Source organism: Barbus barbus (assembly GCF_936440315.1).
Source record: "Barbus barbus genome assembly, chromosome: 41".
Taxonomy (NCBI): domain Eukaryota; kingdom Metazoa; phylum Chordata; class Actinopteri; order Cypriniformes; family Cyprinidae; genus Barbus; species Barbus barbus.
Window position 1 is genome coordinate 23,993,027 of NC_136719.1, and position 18,664 is coordinate 24,011,690.

At 37.7% G+C, this 18,664-nt stretch overlaps 1 protein-coding gene across 1 annotated transcript; it reads left to right on the forward strand.

Annotated features, from left to right (window-relative positions):
* The first annotated feature begins 867 nt into the window (after nt 1-867).
* Nucleotides 868-4,798, forward strand: LOC306860387 (glutathione peroxidase 7-like). The gene is made up of 3 exons (XM_079402058.1): nt 868-1,124; nt 2,620-2,881; nt 3,351-4,798. The coding sequence occupies exons 1-3, from the start codon at nt 990-992 to the stop codon at nt 3,512-3,514; spliced, it is 561 nt and encodes a 186-aa protein (XP_079258184.1). The 5' UTR covers nt 868-989; the 3' UTR covers nt 3,515-4,798.
* The last annotated feature ends 13,866 nt before the right edge of the window (nt 4,799-18,664 follow it).

Below are 18,664 nucleotides of genomic sequence, written 5' to 3' on the forward strand. Positions count from 1 at the left end.
CTTACTGTAGTTCTTGAAGTGTAATTTTTGGGCGTCCCATACTTGTTATACGAAGAAAGAAATGATTTAGTTTAGATGATTTAGATCTTAGTTTGTGTTCATCTGATAAACGAAAGTATAACTATATATATTTAACTAACTGCATGATTGTTTACAGTACCACCAATACTCCTCAATATAATGTAGAAACTTTTCTGTAAATTTTCTGTAAAGCTGCTTTGCAATGATTTGTGAAAAGCGCTATACAAATAAATTTGAATTGAAAAACCTGTGTGTATATAAATATATATATATATATATATATATATATATATATATATATATATATATATATATATATATATATATATATATATATATATATGATGGCATGAGGGTGGACAGGATGGAGTTTCCTTTTAATCCCTTTCTCTGCACGTTTGTGTGTGTGTGTGTGTTCCACTGTGCTGCATTTTAATTGTTATCGCAGCAATATATGTGTTTGACCTGTGCCATTGCATTTTGTTTCGTTTTCTCCCATTAACCAAACTTCCTAATGTAAAAAAAAAAAAAAAAAAAAAAGTACTTCCATTTTTTAGTACTTGAGTACAACTTACAATTGTAAAGTACTTTTTTACTTTTACTCAAGTATGTTTTTGGCCAGATACTTGTACTTTTAGTAGAGTATCTTTCCTTTCATTTGAGTAAAAGTTTTGAGTAGTACACCTCTGGAAACGGGTTTCCATAAGTTATAGTATGATAGGATGTAAACTCTTGTATTTTTCGGGTCTCTTTTAGCCTACCTCAATTAACATATAGTATCTGAAAACATTTCTAAAGTTACAAGCTTTCACTCACGCGCGCGCGGTCAGAGGAATGCGGAAGCTTGTGATTGGTTGTTTGGGCCATGCATCACTAAAGTTCCGCTCATTCTGCTCTAGGTGTTTAGATTTTTTACCCTGCATCGGACCCGTCCCGTTCACTAGACATCAGAGGAATCTCACAGCATTATGGGGACGATTCTGAGAGCGCTAACCTTACTGATTTTATCATGTCTGGCCGAGACCAAACAGAAAGACTTTTACTCGTTTAAGGTTGTGAACATTAGAGGGAGGTTAGTTTCTCTGGAAAAATACAGAGGATCGGTGAGTCTCCAGAAATCATCTCTGATGCTGCAGACGTAAGATGCAACTAACGTGCATGTAAGAAAAACCTTTAATACTAATGTTGCATCACTCTGGGCTTTTCTCATGCATGCTTTAACGGTGCAGTAAGATTTCCTCACTTCTAGCATTTCCCTCGGTAAACTACTAACCAGTCTGGAGTTGTGCTTCATTCATTCTGTGTCTACGTGGCAGCCTCCTGCAGTATATCTCAGCCCCTGCTGTGGGTTTCAATGGTATGACTTGATATTTGGCAAGGTAAGGGAACACTTCAGAATAACTTTCATTAATATTAACATACATTGTTGCATTTAATAATACGTCTGACTGAGATAAGTATTGCACATAATTCAAACTGCATGGATAAAATGGATAGAGGACTAGTGAAGTTAAAAACACCTTAATAATGGATTTGTTTATCATAAACACACAGCTTTTCACTTCATAAGACATTAATTGACAGACTGGAGTGGTGTGGATTATTTGTGCATTACTGTGATGTTTTTATCAGCTGTTTGGACTATTATTCTGACGGCACCCATTCACTGCAGAGGATCCATTGGTGAGCAAGTGATGGAATGCTACATTTCTCCAAATCTGACTCTTTTAGATAGTTGTGAATTGAGCACACTTTTCAGTTTACCGGACAAAACATATATATATATATATATATATATATTATTGTACTACTACTAATTACTATCACTACCCTTACTACCACTGCTGCACCACTCCTCATATAACCTGTGTTTAAAATAAATAGATTTGCATTACATGCGATCAGTCATCCTTTTAAGTGTAGTAGCAGTAAGCCACCAAATGAAGAGTCAATTTTAACACTAAACAAGGAATACAATCATGAAGTGCTTTTATTAACACGGCAGGCTTAATAGAGGTGAGATCTGTTTCCGTCTTTATCAGAAGAGCTGATATTATAGTTCAAAGGCTGATCAGCACAGCAATCTTGTATTATTTACATATATGGAAAAATCTAATTTACACAAGGACACATGTACATTTGATTATCATTGAGAAGACTTAAAGGAAGTGAAAAGGTAAAATAGAGACTCAAGAACAGAGAAAGAAAGAGCGATAGAGTCCCATAAATGACGTCACAGCGGCTCTTCACTCACCAGTGACTCAGAGCTGCTGCAGATTGGCTCCGATGGCTTCATTTGGCTTTTAGAGCATAATTGGTGTTCACGGTCACACGGAGTCAAAAAGCTTCATACAGTTTAATAAACAGAGACCCTGTGCGATTATGATCATAAACCTTAAATCTGCAGGATTTAAGCAGGAAGTACATTGGAGAACGGCTGAACAACAGTGTTTAAACTAAAAAATATCTATCTATCTATCTATCTATCTATCTATCTATCTATCTATCTATCTATCTATCTATCTATCTATCTATCTATCTATCTATCTATCATATCTGGCGTATGATGTTCTTGATGTTACTGTACTGTGTTTTTAGGTGTCACTGATAGTGAATGTGGCCAGCGAGTGCGGTTACACTGATGAGCATTACAAAGACCTCCAGCAGCTGCAAAAAGACTTCGGTCCGTTTCATTTCAACGTTCTGGCCTTCCCCTGCAACCAGTTCGGCAAGCAGGAGCCCGGCAGCGATAAAGAGATCGACAGCTTTGTGCGGCGGGTCTATGGGGTTTCCTTTCCCATCTTCAGCAAGATCGCTGTGGTTGGAATAGGAGCCAATAATGCTTACAAATACCTCGTGGGTGAGTGGAACAGATTTGATGATCGTGAGGTCCCAGCTAGCAAAAATAATATGCTCTGAGGATGTTCCCTTAAAAAAACGATATTTCTGAACTGTTCTCTGATCATTCAAAACTCTCAGTTTTTTTTATGTTTTAAAAACATTTTTAATTGGTTATGCAAACGCTCGAGAGAATATTCCATTAACATTCTAAATAACATTCCATTTTATCATTTTTTGCATGGGAACGTTCTCTGTTTACTAGGGTTACAGTGAAATCAAAAAGTATTTAAACACTTAAATCACACTTCAAAATGTCGGAATAGATACAAAATATCAAATCAAGTGTTTCCACTGAAGTGCCCACAAACGGTTCATCTGCAATGTGAGGAGGTGTTTAATTTTCAGACAAGATCACAGTCTAGTGGCTTATTAATTTGACATGCTGCGCTCTCATCTAAATGCCCCGTCACACTCTCTTCTAATTTCAGAGGCGTCTAGGAAAGAGCCGACCTGGAATTTCTGGAAGTACCTCATCGACACTGATGGCAAAGTTGTTGACGCGTGGGGTCATGATGTCTCTGTCAAAGAAATTCGCCCACGGATAGCAGATATGGTTCGGAAGCTGATCATTAAGAGGAAAGAAGAGCTTTAGTCCTCTGAATCGTCTTCAGCTCTGAAAACTGTAGACACTCAGACCTCAGAAACAGATCTCTTTGAAGAAACACATGCTAATTTAGGCCTATTCAAAGTATGAAATGTGAGATTACACCAGCGCAACCCACTTTAAATGATCTTTCCTCAACTAGGTTTTATTAGATTTGTTCTCTTTCCACATTTGCAAAGAGAAGCACCGAGAACTCAAGTAATAAAAGACCACTTTTATCAATAAACCATAAAAAACACTTCATGCTTATATCAGGGGTGCTAACTTGTCACCTTTCGGCGAAATTCGCCGTTTTCACCATGAATTAGGTTGTAGTCGTTGTCGTATCTGCGAGTCACCTGTGTCACGTCACCTGTAGCGTTTTTTTTCCCTTTTGGCAAAGGAATGGACCCGCCCTACTCTGCCTCTGATTGGCTTGCCTTAATTTTCTTTCCCGCATCCAACCAATCCCACTCCTGAAGCCTAACTTTTAGTCGCTGCAGGCAACTGTCCACATCAGCTGCTTCAAAAATTTGAGTGCTGAAATGAAGATACTGTGGTTTATTTCCCCTGACTAAGTTCATGTAACATCTTAACAACAATCCTAGTTGATTGTAGACCGTAGTTGTCACTCAAATGTCTTTTAATCAGATCAGAATCAGAATTAGCTTTATTGCCAGGTATGTTTGCACATACAAGGAATTTGTTTTAGGTACAGTAGCTCCACAGAATGACAGCGACAGGACAGGACACAGATAATAAAAAAAAATTATGTACAAATATATAAAATGGACAATATGCAAAAATAGCACAAACACAATGTACAAAATAGACAATTCAGTATGTACAGGTATGTTAGGTGCAAAGTTTGTCACCTTTTTCACTCCTGACAAGTTTGCACCCCTGTTATATTTAATGACATACTACATGCTATGTCTAATAGAGCTACAGAAAGTAATGAGTATGAGCAATATGATTCTGGAGTAGAATTTTTTATTTTTACTCCCGTTATCATTTTTGTTTCTGTGATCTGTCTGAAATCTGTTTTGACCCTGATATATTTTAGTTTTATGGCTCCATTAAAAGTTTTTTTCTAAATTTTCCATTTTTGTTTATTCGGTGAAAGGTCATTTTTCTGAAAAAATAAATAAAAATCTTAAAAAAAAAAAAAAATGTAACCTATATTTATATTTTTCTGAAGACACGTGAGTGGTGGTTCTCACATTTGTATGTGTAAAATTAAAATTATTATTAAAAGTGTATGTTTATTTATTAAAAATCCATAATAAAATTAATATATCTTAATGCTGTTTTCTTAAGAAAATATGAGGGGTGGGGCTTGCCCATTTAAAATAATTTTTATTTTTTTAAATTATTAATAATACAAATATATTTAGCTGAAGAAAATGTGAGTGGAGGTGCTTATCCAAGTAAAATTACAATTATTATTAAAATTAGTTTTTAAATATTAAAAATGAATGTATCTTAATATTTTTCCGAAGAAAATGTGAGTGGTGGTGCTTGCCCATATAAAATTCAAATAACTAAAATTAATGTTTAAATGTTAAGAATCAATAATAAACAAATAACATATATTCATATTTATCTGAAGAAAATGTGAGTGGTGGTACTTTTCCATGCATAATAAAAATTATTATTAAAGCTATTGTTTAAATATTAACAATTATTAATAAAAAAGGAATATATCTAAATATTTCTCTGAAGAAAATGTGAGTGGTGGTGCTTGCCCATATAAAATTAAAATTATTATTAAAGGGGTCATCGGATGCCCATTTTACACAAATTGATTTTATTCTTTAGGGTCTTAATAAAAAGTCTATAACATACTTTGTTTAAAATTTCTCAATGGTAGTGTAAAAAACACCTTCTTTACCATGCACGCTGTTTTTTTAGTCCATGTTGCTTTAAATGCTCATGACTGCTCAGTACTGTTTACTTTTACTTTAGCCGCGAAACTGGCTAACGAGTACATTATTAAGAAAGGTGCAAAGATTCATAGAAAAAAACATTATACTCACTTCTTCTATAGAGCTGGATTACGAATGATTCATGTGAACATAGACACATTTATGTAGATCAGGATTGGCACATTCACTTCAAAGCAAAAGTAACGTTAATCCTCTGCGTCTTCAGCAGCTCAGATGTCGGGAGTAAATAATGACTGCTTTATTCATTATTACATCCAACAACAAAACACCTTAATAGCTTAATCGGAGACATCTTGTCTTCCCCTGCACCAGAGGTGGACAGCTCTCAGCTGACTCTTATACAGAACTACGTAATTCTGACAGCAATCTCAGAACAGCCTGATTTGAGAAAGGGGATTTTGGTCACACTTTAGAATAGGTAACACTTGTTAACTATTAACTATGACTTTTCCCTCAATAAATTCTTAATTTGCTGCATATTAATAGTTAGGAAGGTCGTTGTTAAGTTTAGGTATTTGTAGGAGTAGGGATGTAGAATAAGGCTAATACATAAGGCCACTAATACATGGCTAATATTCTAGTAATATGCATGCTAATAAGCAACTAATAGATGTAACCGTAAAATAAAGTGTTACAGAAAATTGTTTTTATAATTTTTTTTTGGAGGACAAAACTGCTTTACAATTTTTACACTTTGTATGTTGGAATATTCGAACCCCCAGATCTTGCTTTATGAGTAAGCTTTCATTCAGACTTATTCAATTACATTTTTAAATACCCAGTCATTCAAGTAATATGAACAGTACAAATTATTTCAAGAAAATTAAACATTTACCATATGCAATTCATATGTGTACATTATTCTTCTATTACAGTACATAATATTGATATCGTACTGCATTAAATGCCACAGTAAATTCATTTATCAGAGACAGAAATTCAACAAATACACACTGTTAGGCTTTTATTTTGCACGAATCGAAGAACATGAATCGTTCTATGGAAAGTGAGGTGGATGCTTAGTCTGACAGAGCTTCTTTCACAGGCATTTGGCTGCTTTATTTTTTACTAACCACCAGATAGCGCTGTTTACGACACTCTCGAAGGCTTCACGTGGCTTCAATTGCCCATCACTACCATTAAGCAGAGCACAAGACTGACCTAGACTTGTGCTGCGTCTAAAAGCTCTAAAATGCTGCCTTCAAGGCAGGAAGGCAGCAAGGCACGTCCGAATCCAAATTCTGCTTTACTTCCTGTCTCCGGAGGTACCTTCTTCTGATCGAATTTTGAAGGCAGCATAGATGTATCCTTCACTACCTTTGATATCCCACAATCCTGTGCGTTCCATTCTGTGACAGTTGAGCTAAAAAATAAAAATGGCATCTGAAAGTTGCGTTTGGTGGTGTAAATGTATATTTCTGACAAGCGTTTTGCACGTTTGGTGTTATTTCTAGCTAGAAATTAGTATGATGGTAACTAAATATTCATTTAGTTATCACCAAAACTCGTTCTATTTTGTTGTAGACCATTAAACCGTCACGCTGCCTGTACGAAATCAGTTTCATGAGGTGCCTGAGGTGCACAGGAAACACTGAGCAAATTACTCTGGTGAAGGGTGACTTAAATACACAACCAGAAACGAGGCACAGGTGACAAATATTAAAAACAAATACTACACCCCACACTCTGCGACTGGCTCCTAGACTTCCTGACTTGTAGACCGCAGTATGTCAGGATTGGAAATAGGACCTCAGCTACTATCATAACAAACATTGTCATCCCACAAGGGTGTGTTCTCAGTCCCGTCCTTTACACCAGTGTTACTCATTATGCGGCTTGCATGGCAGTAAATAATACCATGATATGATCATGCAGTTAATACAGATATTTCATGAAATCATTAAAATCAAGCAGGGCTATAACATAACCCATTAAAAAAAACTCACACCATGTCTACACCAGACGCGAGTGGCGTGTGGCGACAAAAGAGAATAGAACCCATTATGATGTTGTCTATACTGGATGCAGCGCGACGACACGACACAGTAAACTGATTCCTCATTCTATTTATGACGCACTGATGCTTCATAAATAGATAAATAAAGTTCAAATGATTTGTAATGTTTTCTTTGTTGCGTCCAGTGAAGACAGACTTTTAGCTGTTCCAAATGTGACTGGTAAATGGTAAAGAATGACCCAGATATTTAACTTTTGATACTTTGTGGTAAAAGCGGCTCTCCTATTGACTAGGATTGGGAATCGGACATCAATTTCAATTCAAGGTCAGGGATCGGATGCTTGTTATATAATTCAAATTTAAATTCCAACTATCAATTTCTGTGTGCATCTTTTATAATGGTGGCGAAAAGGGGCTGTTAAAAATGTATTTGTCTTTGAATCATTCAAGAGATTCATTAAAAAACACAGATTCGTCCACTAATAAACAAGTACATTTTGAGCCATTGAATCATTCCATTCATAAATTCCATGAGATTTTGTTTAGTTGTCTAATATTTTTTTCTTCAGAATTGTGAGAGAACTACAACCTCCATTAAAAAATTCTCAATTTATACAGAATCATGCAGCTCTATTTTGCACACAAACAGCTCTTAATCGAGTCCAGTTTTTATGTAGCTGGCTGATTTTTGTTCATGGTATTCAGCAGCAATTAAATACTTTGCAAAAAGAGACAGAATAAATGTTTGATATCTAAATGTTTGACTTAATTTTTTAACCATATAGAAATCGAAAATGGTAATCGATAAGAATCGGAATCGATTAGCAGAATCGGAATTTATAAAATTCAAATGATACCCAACTCTACTATTGACTTTGTCCTATCAGTGCGGCTCTCGTGAAAACAAAAAAGTGAAGACCACTGCTCTACACACTGTTCACACATGACAGTGTCACCTCCCTTAAGGACAACATCATCATGAAGTTCGCTGACGACACCACAGTGATAGGACAGATGAAACATCATGAAAGGGAGTTTTGAATAACTTTTATCATCAATTTCTTTTATTTGAAAAGATCAAGGATGAGTGATTTCTCATTACATGACTACTTAAATGAAGACATTACATACATCTTTTTGAAACTCATTTGAAGTTTTTTCCTAACGCCTACTCCAAAGGTAATCTCGAATGATTTTATTCATTTCTTCAGGCTGTGATAGAGCAATATGCCTCTAAGACTTTAATCTACTAACACTGAATTATTTTCTTTCTTCCAGAACTTTAGAAAGGGTTTACATGACCATCTAAAGTCAATTCATTATTGTTTCGCAAGGTCAAGCTATCAAACGACTATTGATAATCAGGTCATGGTCTCCACCTCCATGTCCTTAAAGGGGTCATCGGATGCTAAATTCACTTTTACATATTGTTTGAACTGAAATGTGTGTTGGCAGTTTGTGTACACATCCACCCTATAATGATAAAAACCCACCCAGCACTTTTTTTATTAAAATCCTCAATACTAATGAACACTTTCTCAGATAAGGCTGTTCTGAGATTCTTGGCAGAGTGAAGTAGTTCTGCACAGGCCCCTCCCACAATTGTTGATTGACACTGGTGTTTTATCTTAGAGCTGTCATCAGTCCGCCGTTGCTCCGATGCCGGAGCAGATGTAGACAAGAATGGCTCCTAAGCGATTGAGGTGTTTTGTTGTTGGATGTTATAATGAACTTTAGGCTTCATTTACTCTGAGCCTCTGAAGACGCAGTGGATTATGTTTGTTTTTGAAGGGAATGTACCCCCGATCTATATACCTAAATCCAGCTTCACCTACAGAAGAAGTGAGTATAAGTTTTTTTTATGAATCTTTGCAAATCGTCTTTCCTAATAATGGTGCTAGTTAGCAAGTGTAAGGCTCCACCCAGATTGGATCAAAGATGGAATCCAATTAGTGGGCGAAGGTATAATGTGTGTAAGTCTTTTACTTGCGCTTCTGCAAAGTTCACTTAATTTATCAGGATTTAGTTTCAATTTTAGTCTAGCTCCGTGTTCAATCTGACTCCAGTTTCAAGTGATCATTAAATTTAGGTGGTATTTCTAATTAAAAACCAATCACAAATGTCAATTATGTATTAATTTAGATATTTGATTATCTTGGAAATCCCATACTTTCAATTAACTAACCTCTGTTCGCTTAGTAATTCACTTGGCCAACGGGGAACATGGCTTGCTGTGAACAGAGCTGTTTTTGACAGGGTAAAAAGGGTGTTGCTTTACACTACCATTGAGAAATTTTAACCAAAGTATGTTACTTGTGGAAAATGTGCATCCTATGAGCCTTTTAATGCTTAAATGTACTAATGTTCTGGATGTGTTTAATGTTACACATTTTATATGAATATGTTTCTTCATGGGAACAGATTTAGAGAAATATAGCATTACATCTTGCTCACCAAGATCCTCTGCAGTGAATGGGTGCCGTCAGAATGAGAATCCAAACAGCTGATAAAAACATCACATAAATCAACAAGTACAATACAATCCACACAACTCCAATCCATAAATTTACATCCTGTGAAGTGAACAGCTGTGTGTTTTTACCAGCTGCAGTTCCCGTCTGCTTTGCTAGAGGGCACTCTACCCTTTATCGTTACTGCTTACCCTGGTCTTCATTTCCCATAACCCTCTGTCTAGGACCCAATCTCGGACTCCTCCTGTTTCCTGTCAGGAGGACTATAAAGGTTGCACTCACACAGACACACATTGCTGAGTATTGAATAATAATAATTAATTACATTTATATAGTATTTTTCTAGGAACTAAAAGCGCTTTACATTGTGAGGCGGGGTCTCCTCATCCACCACTCGTGTGCAGCATCCACCTGGATGATGCGACGGCAGCCATAATGCGCCAGAACTCCCACCACACACCAGCTTATTGGTGGAGAGGAGATAGAGTGATGAAGCCAATTAGTAGATATGGGGAAGATTAGGAGGCCATATTCGTCAGAGGCCAATGGGCAAATTTGGCCTGGATGCCAAGGTCACACCTCTACTCTTTTCGAAAGACATCCTGGGATTTTTAATCACCACAGAGAGTCAGGACCTCGGTTTAATGTCTCATCCGAAGGACAGTATAGTGTCGCCATCACTATAGTTTTCCCAGGAGGTCTCCCATCCAGGTACTGACCAGGCTCAACCCTGCTTAGCTTCAGTGGGCAACCAGTCTTGGGCAACAGGGTGATATGGCTGCCATGAATATTTGTTCCTAGCCATTCCTAGTTTCCGTGTTAGTTTCCTTGTTTCTATGCCTTAGTGTTTTGACCCTGGACTGTTTCCTTGATTATTATGGTTTGCTGCCTGCCTTGGCCATTGCCACTCTTGTGGATTACTCTTTTGTCTTTGCCCTGGATGTGATTGTTTGCTGGTGTTTGACCCTGCCTGTTCTGACTACGCTCTATAGAATAAAGCTTTGCATTTGGATCCACAACTCTGTTGTCACGCCTGCACGGTTTGGATTACTTATGGATTATTGTGATGTTTTTATCAGCTGTTTGGACTCTTATTATGACAGCACCCATTCACTGCAGAGGATACATTGGTGAGCAAGTGCTGTAATGCTACATTTATCCAAATCTGTTCCCATGAGAAGAAAAAAAATGATCTTGGATGGTCTGAGGATGAGTAAATGTTTTGCAAATTTTCATTTTGGGTAAATCATTCCTTTAAAAAAGTATATATAATCACCCACAACACCATGGCAAATACAATGTAATTTATGTAAGAAAAAGCACATTCCACACACAAACCCACACAAGTAACAGCAGAAAGAAAGCCCACTGGAAACTCGCTGTCTATTGAATTAAATGCATCAGCCAGGAGGTTTATGAACAGCGGAGCAGAAGAGGATATGTTTGAAACATCTGATAAGTCATCACTCTGATCATTAGTCAGAACAAAGCCTTCTAAAGGTTAAAACACTCTTCAATATTCTGAATGAAGCAGGAATTTTAATTTCCCTGATCAGCAAACATGACGTGGCTGCTGTCTTGTTATGCACACTCACTATTCAAAACCTTTCTGATTTACCAACAGCACTCAGAATATCAAGTAGCTCAGATTTTTAGTTACACAACTGGGTGTTTTTCAACTACTGGCACGCCACTTAGATGTTAGGAAAAAAAACTCTCTCAAAAAACACATTTCTACACTCTCACTTGTTTAAATTGTCAACTAACAATTTTCAATAGTGAGCAAACCTGCATCACATCTCAACTGATGTACTCCGTTTAATAGTATGACGGTGATGGAAATGACATTTGGAAAACACTTGATGTAAATACAAACAAACGGAACAGGATTTTCACACTAATTGTGTGCATTATAGACAGACAGGTGGAGACCATGACATGACAATAGCTTGGCATTGAGAAACTGTTTTAGGTGTTTTCATAATTCAACCAAATTGTTGCTTGATTGGAAATAATACACGGTATAAAAAAATATCTGTATTAATTGAAATAATATAAACAGGAACTGAAATAAAATACAATAAACCTTAAACTTATTTTATTTTAGCTAGCTGCCAAGGTAACATTCCTCATTTTTCTTTAGTAATACAAAGTACTAATAAATAAATAAATGCGATCTCACGAGAGAGCAAAAACAGCTGTTCTCACAGCTCGTGGAGAGGGCACCTTCAACGAGATTGCTGTTTATACAGCTGGGAGTTGCGTCTTCAACGAGAGTGTGAGTGCTCACAACAGGCTTGCACTATTGTACTGTTGTGTAGCCGCGGCCATTTCCCTGTGCGTTTAAGCACCAGTAGAGAGCAAATTCCTAAAAGAGCACCCTGCGTCTTTTTCAAGATGTCATTCAGACCTTGTGCTACTGGATGCGATCATTACCTGGCCCCTGGTGATGGTCATGATTAGGTGACAAAATCGTGGACGGCACCTTTTTCTGCCCGAAGCCGGTCTGGTCCTTCTTCCTCCCTCACTACCCTCGATGGCGGGGCGGCTAAGGAGTATGTGGCGCTCCCCCTGGTGGAGCGATCTGTGGCGATGCAACTGTGTCCCAAGACCGCTACCTTATGGCGGGGTAATTCGCGTCTCCCCTCCCGAGCATGTAATGCTATGGCGCTACTGCAGGTCTACCAGGCCAAAGCGCTCAAGGAACTGCACAAGGGTAGTTTCGACCCTACGGGCGATGAAAGTCACTGCACACTCCCCGGGTCGGGCGATGTCCACCTTAATGGTCCAGGATTGTCACCTGTGGCTGAACTTGGCAGATATGCGTGAGCCCGACAAAGTTCGGTACCTCAACGCCCCTGTCTGTCAGGCCGGCCTCTTCGGCAACGCCGTTGAAAATTTCGCCCAACAGTTTTCAGCGGCACAGAAGCAGACGGAGGCAATTAAGTTCCCCCCGAAGACCAGCTGCTGCCTCCACCCAGTCGTTCGTCACTGAGGGCACCCCCCTGCAGCTGCCTCTGCCCCTGCTCAGCTAAGCAGCAGGCTCCACCTAGACGGCAGGGCCCAGTCCGTCCAGGCCCCTGCCAAACCAGGCGGCAAGTGTAAGGGTAAGTGGCTCTGAGACGGGTGACCCAGAGATGGGAGGATCTGCTCTTCGGGAGATGGTGTCCGCTCCACTCCCTCCGGGTGGAGAATCTTTTGTTTCCTTTTGTTTTTATTCCGCCACTGGACTCCGAGGAGTGGTACCCACATTTTCAAAAAAAGAGCAATTTCCTCTATCTCTGGGTCACAAGAGGGTGTGGTTGGCAGTGCGCGATGTGTTGTTAACACTTTGCCACTCCCTTCCCCCTCTCTCTTCACCTGCAGGCAGCAGTGTGTGGTGAGCTGCCTGGCCGGGTGGTGCAGTGACAACAATCTCTCTCTGAATGTGGAGAAGATGAAGGAGATTGTTGTTGACTTCAGGAGAGTGCACACTTAGCATGCCCCTCTGACCATCAACGGTGCGACTGTGGAGAGAGTGACCAGCACCAAGTTCCTGGGTGTGCACATCACAGAGGACCTCTCCTGGACTAACAACACTGTAGCACTGGCCAAGAAAGTACAGCAGCATCTCTACTTCCTCCGAAAATTGAGAAGAGCCAGAGCCCCGGCCCACATCATGTGCACCTTCTACAGAGGCACCATCGAGAGCAAGCTGAACTCCCTCCCGTCCTTGCCCCCCCTCCCCTCTTTTACCCCATGCAACACTGAACACTGATACTGCGACCCCCCCCCCCCCCCCCCCACCCACTTGGTGGTGATGGCGCAGTGGATAAGACACATGCCTTTGGTGTGAGAGACCTGGGTTCGAATCCACTGTGAGACACCAATGTGTCCCTGAGCAAGACACTTAACCCCTAGTTGCTCCAGAGGCGTGCAACCTCTGACATATATAGCAATTGTAAGTCGCTTTGGATAAAAGTGTCAGCTAAATGAATTTAAAAAAAAAACTGTGACCAGCACCTGTCACTTGTGCAGCATTGGACTGATCACTACCTCATCCAGCATTGACTGCAAACTACCTCTTCGGATAGTCTGAGAAAAAGACTGTTCTCTGATCACTTTAACAGACTGATAAGCTCTTCTTGCACTATACATATATCTGCACAGTTTTGTTTTATTTAACTGGTTTGCACTCTATCTATTCTGCCATGTGCCTTATGCCACTTTATTTATCTCCTTTTTTATTTTTCTACAATGTCCTCAGACTGATAAGCTCCTCTTGCACTATATATATTCACTCTATACATATACACATATATCTGCACAGTTTTGTTTTATTTAACTGGTTTGCACTCTGCCATGTGCCTTATGTCACTTTATCTATCTCTTTCCTTATTTTTCTACAATGTCCTCATTTGTATATCTGTATAGTTGTATGTACATATGTTTAAATTGTATTTATCCGTATTTACTGTCAGTGTCTTAAATGTTAACTGTATGCACCAAGGGTCTGAGAGTAACGTAATTACAATTCTCGGCACGTACATGTGGAAGAATTGACAATAAAGCAGACTTGACTTGACTTGAATTGATCAATGATTCAGGAAACTGCACATAACTCCATTGAGCAAAATCAATGGATTATTAAAAAATGTGATCTGCTGAGTTAAAAATGCATAAATAAATGAATAAATCTAAAGTAATCTTATTTAAAAGTCTTTTTGAGGTTGGCACAAATGAGTTATTAAAAAGATTCAGTTTGCTAAATTGGTCTCATCTCCCAGAGAGCAACTAATTTTCTATATGCAGAATATGAGACTGATTATACATAATTTTACGGGCTTGTTTCAGTGCTGTCTACTCATCTCTTGATCTCACCTTGTGTCCTCCGTCTCATCTCGTAACTCATGTCTTCTCCTCAGCAACAGCGAGAGGAAGAACATCGGATGAATCATGGTGTTAAAACCTGAGGGGATCCTGAAGCGTCAGTCTCAAATTCTTCAAACAACGTCAAAGAAAAAAACACATACAGATAATAAAAAATTAGCATTTCTTGACATAAACAGAAGAAATAATGTGCTTGATGATTGAAAACTCCCTGTACTATATCAGAACGTCTGAGCAGCTGCCTCAACTGATGACAGAAAAAAAAAACTATAAATGGCCAGCTTTATCAAACACGTCTCAATAAATCACATCAGGCTTGCATAGTGGATATTTGTTAAACGTTTCTGTAAAGTACAGTAAAGTGCTGAGGAAAGTTTGAGACGTGTTTTTATCACTCATCCTATGTTTAGCTGCACATCCCATAACCGGATTACGACTCCTCACTGTCAGACGATTGTGAAACTGCTTTCATTTCCAAACCTTCAAAGCAAACACTTCACAACCCGCTAAACAGATCAGCCTGAAGGAGGCTCTTTTATAAATGATTCAAAGAAAAGTAGCTACCTCTTTGAATTTCAAGACTCAAGAGAGTCTGTTTATGTCCATTTTCTATTCTAAATAAAAATGTATTCACATTTCAACAGCTTATTTTACTGAACTGTCCAACAGTTGTCATACTCATTATAGCTTGGATTTATTTGAAATTAAATAATATATTTAAACATACAAATGTATTTATTCAAATTATAAAATCAGGTCAAAGCATTCATACCATATCCATTTTATTTAGAATTTATAGTATAAATGACCAAAGAATGTAGTTTTATCATTCACATTTTGACTTTGCTTTTATTTTTATATTTTCAGTTTAGGTCTCATTGCTATTTGTATATATATATATATATATGTGTGTGTGTGCATGTATAGAGAGAGAGAAAGAGAGTTGTTTAGGTGATTAACCTTAGTTCACATGTTCACATAAGATCTTAATTATTGAGTCTGCTTAATTAAACATTCTCAAATCTGTTTATTTTTATTAGCACAAGAAGCTCTGATATACAGTACATACCCCATACCTTCTGGATGAATTAAATTATTCTGATATTCTGAGTGTGCTACACAGAACACATGGTTTTCTTCTAGTAATGAATATGGTAATGAGTAATGGATCCTGCTGAGTTTCGTGTTGATTGTTGTTTGCTAGTCATTAACAAACGCCCAGTGTTGATGATATGTTGACATGCATCTCAGTCAGACTGGAAAAGAATTGATATGAAAGTTATATCCTTAAATGATTGCCATGTAACCCTATATTTGTAACTTCCTGCACCAGGCAGCGTATCTGAAAGGAAAATGATGGTTTTAAATGTGCAAGTCCTCAGACTAGCTCTGTTCTAGTAAAATGTCAGTAATAATTACAGTCTGAACATTTGACTTATGATTTGGTTAAGTGCCAGCAGAAGCACAGACAGAAATTAATCGCTGACAAGATCAATATGATAGAACTGTGCAGTAAATTAAATATCAGGGGTGACTCACCTGTGAAGTGATTTTTATTAGAGTGCTTCTGGGCAATTAAAAAAAAAAAAAACACACAGAGAAGAGTTTTCAAATAAGCCTGAAGGACTTGATTAGCTGGGTCGGGTGTGTTTAATTAGGGTTGGAGCTAAACTCTGCAGGAGCTGAGTTTGACACCCCTGGTTTACACCGAGGACAATAACCTTTAAATTTATTGATACATATTTTTTTACGTAAGAGCGGCGTGGCTTCCGGTGACATTCACTTCCAGTTATTTTACATGTAGAGAACAGTAGGTTGTGATGCTTAATGTTGCAAAACTGGTATTTGTTATCCTATTATTTTAATTTCTTATCATAATCATAAACACATTGGTTTGAAGTGCATACCCGTTTACTGTAGCCTACTTTGTCATTCTTCTAGTCTAGTGCTTAGGTTTGATTTTGACATTGGTGGAGACATAATAGCATATACATACATATACGTACTTAAAACAATATGTGACCCTGGACCACAAAACCAGTCTTAAGCGTCAATTTATACATAATCTGAAAGCTGGATAAATAAGCTTTCCATTGATGTATGGTTTGTTATGATAGGACCATATTTGGCTGAGATTCAACTATTTGAAAATCTGGAATCTGAGGGTGCAAAAAAATCTAAATATTGAGAAAACCGCCTTTAAATTTGTCCAAATTAAGTTCTTAGCAATGCATATTACTAATCAAAAATTAAGTTTTGATATATTTATGGTAAGAAATTTAAAAAATATCTTCATGGGACATGATCTTTACTTAATATCCTAATGATTTTTGGCATAAAAGAAAATGTGATAATTTTGACCCATACAATGTATTTGTGGCTGTTGCTACAAATATACCCCAGCGACCAGAGGTGTAAAATACTTGAGTAATTTTACTTGATTACTTAAGTATTATTTTGGGGGATTTTTACTTTATTCAAGTACAATTTAAACGGACTACTTGTACCTGATTACATTTCTGAAGAAAAAACAGTACTTTTTACTCACAATTTTATTTTAACTTAAAAGGTACATTACATTTTTATTTTATCTTATCTTATGCACATTAAATATGGTAAACGGAAGCTCAATAGTGTGTGCTTGACGTGAGAACCAATGATCATTGTTTCCATGCATCAAGCACACAGTTCTACTTCAGTTATGACTTTCATCAGGTAAATGTCTGGCTTCAAAAGTTCACCATCAAATCAGAGGAAGCATGTTTAGGTAGCAAAGTTGTGTTTTCCCCTAAAAAAGTTTATTCATTATATTTCTGTTTTGATAGATCCATTAGCTGTATAATATATTGGCTGAATGCACAAGATTGAGTGCAAATAAAATCAGTGATGAAAATTGAAATATAATTAATATTTTTGTGGGTGACCCATACTCGGAATTCGTGCTCTGCATTTAACCCATCCAACGTGCACACACACAGCAGTGAACACACACCCGGAGCAGTGGGCAGCCATTTATGCTGCAGCGCCCGGGGAGCAGTTGGGGGTTCGGTGCCTTGCTCAAGGGCACCTCAGTCGTGGTATTGAGGGTGGAGAGAGCGCTGGACATTTACTCCCCCCACCTACAATCCCTGCCGGCCCGAGACTCGAACCCGCAACCTTTGGATCACGAGTCCAACTCTCTAACCATTAAGCCACGACTTCCCCATGTCATCATGTGACACATTGAGTAGGAATTTGGACTCTCAATGAATATTTTTTTAATCTTAATAATTACATAATTTGCTCATTAATTCATATAATTAGTAAATACCTTTTAAACAGTGACGTAGACATCACAAAAAAGTTGCCTTTCAAAACGTTAATGTTGTATGTTTTAGTTCTATGACTCTCCTCATTAATTCAACACATTCTTGCATTCTGTCTGGAATATGTTTCTAAGCTCGTCATCACATTGTTATTAAAAGTGATAGTTCACCCGAAAATTAAGATTCTCATGTCGTCCCAGATGTTTATACCTTTCTTTCTTCAGATGAACACAAGCAAAGATTTTTAGTCCGTGTAATGCAAGGGGACAGGACCACTTCAGAAACCACACAAAGTGAACACGACGGTCAAGTTTAAAATATTAGTATTTGTAATTTTCATTGTTTCACTTAAGAAGACACTGATTCATTAACAGGGGTTGTATGAGTTACTGTCATATTCACTTTGTCTAGTTTTTGAAATGTCATTTTTGGACGTCCCATACTTGTCTTATAAGAAGAGAGCTGATTTAGTTTAGATGATTTAGATCTTAGTTTGTGTTCATCTGATATATATATATACATATATATATATATGCAGGGAATAAATTGCAATAAATTGGCTTTTCGCTTTGGCATTTTCAGTCTTTAAAAGCCCCAAAGCTTAGTGT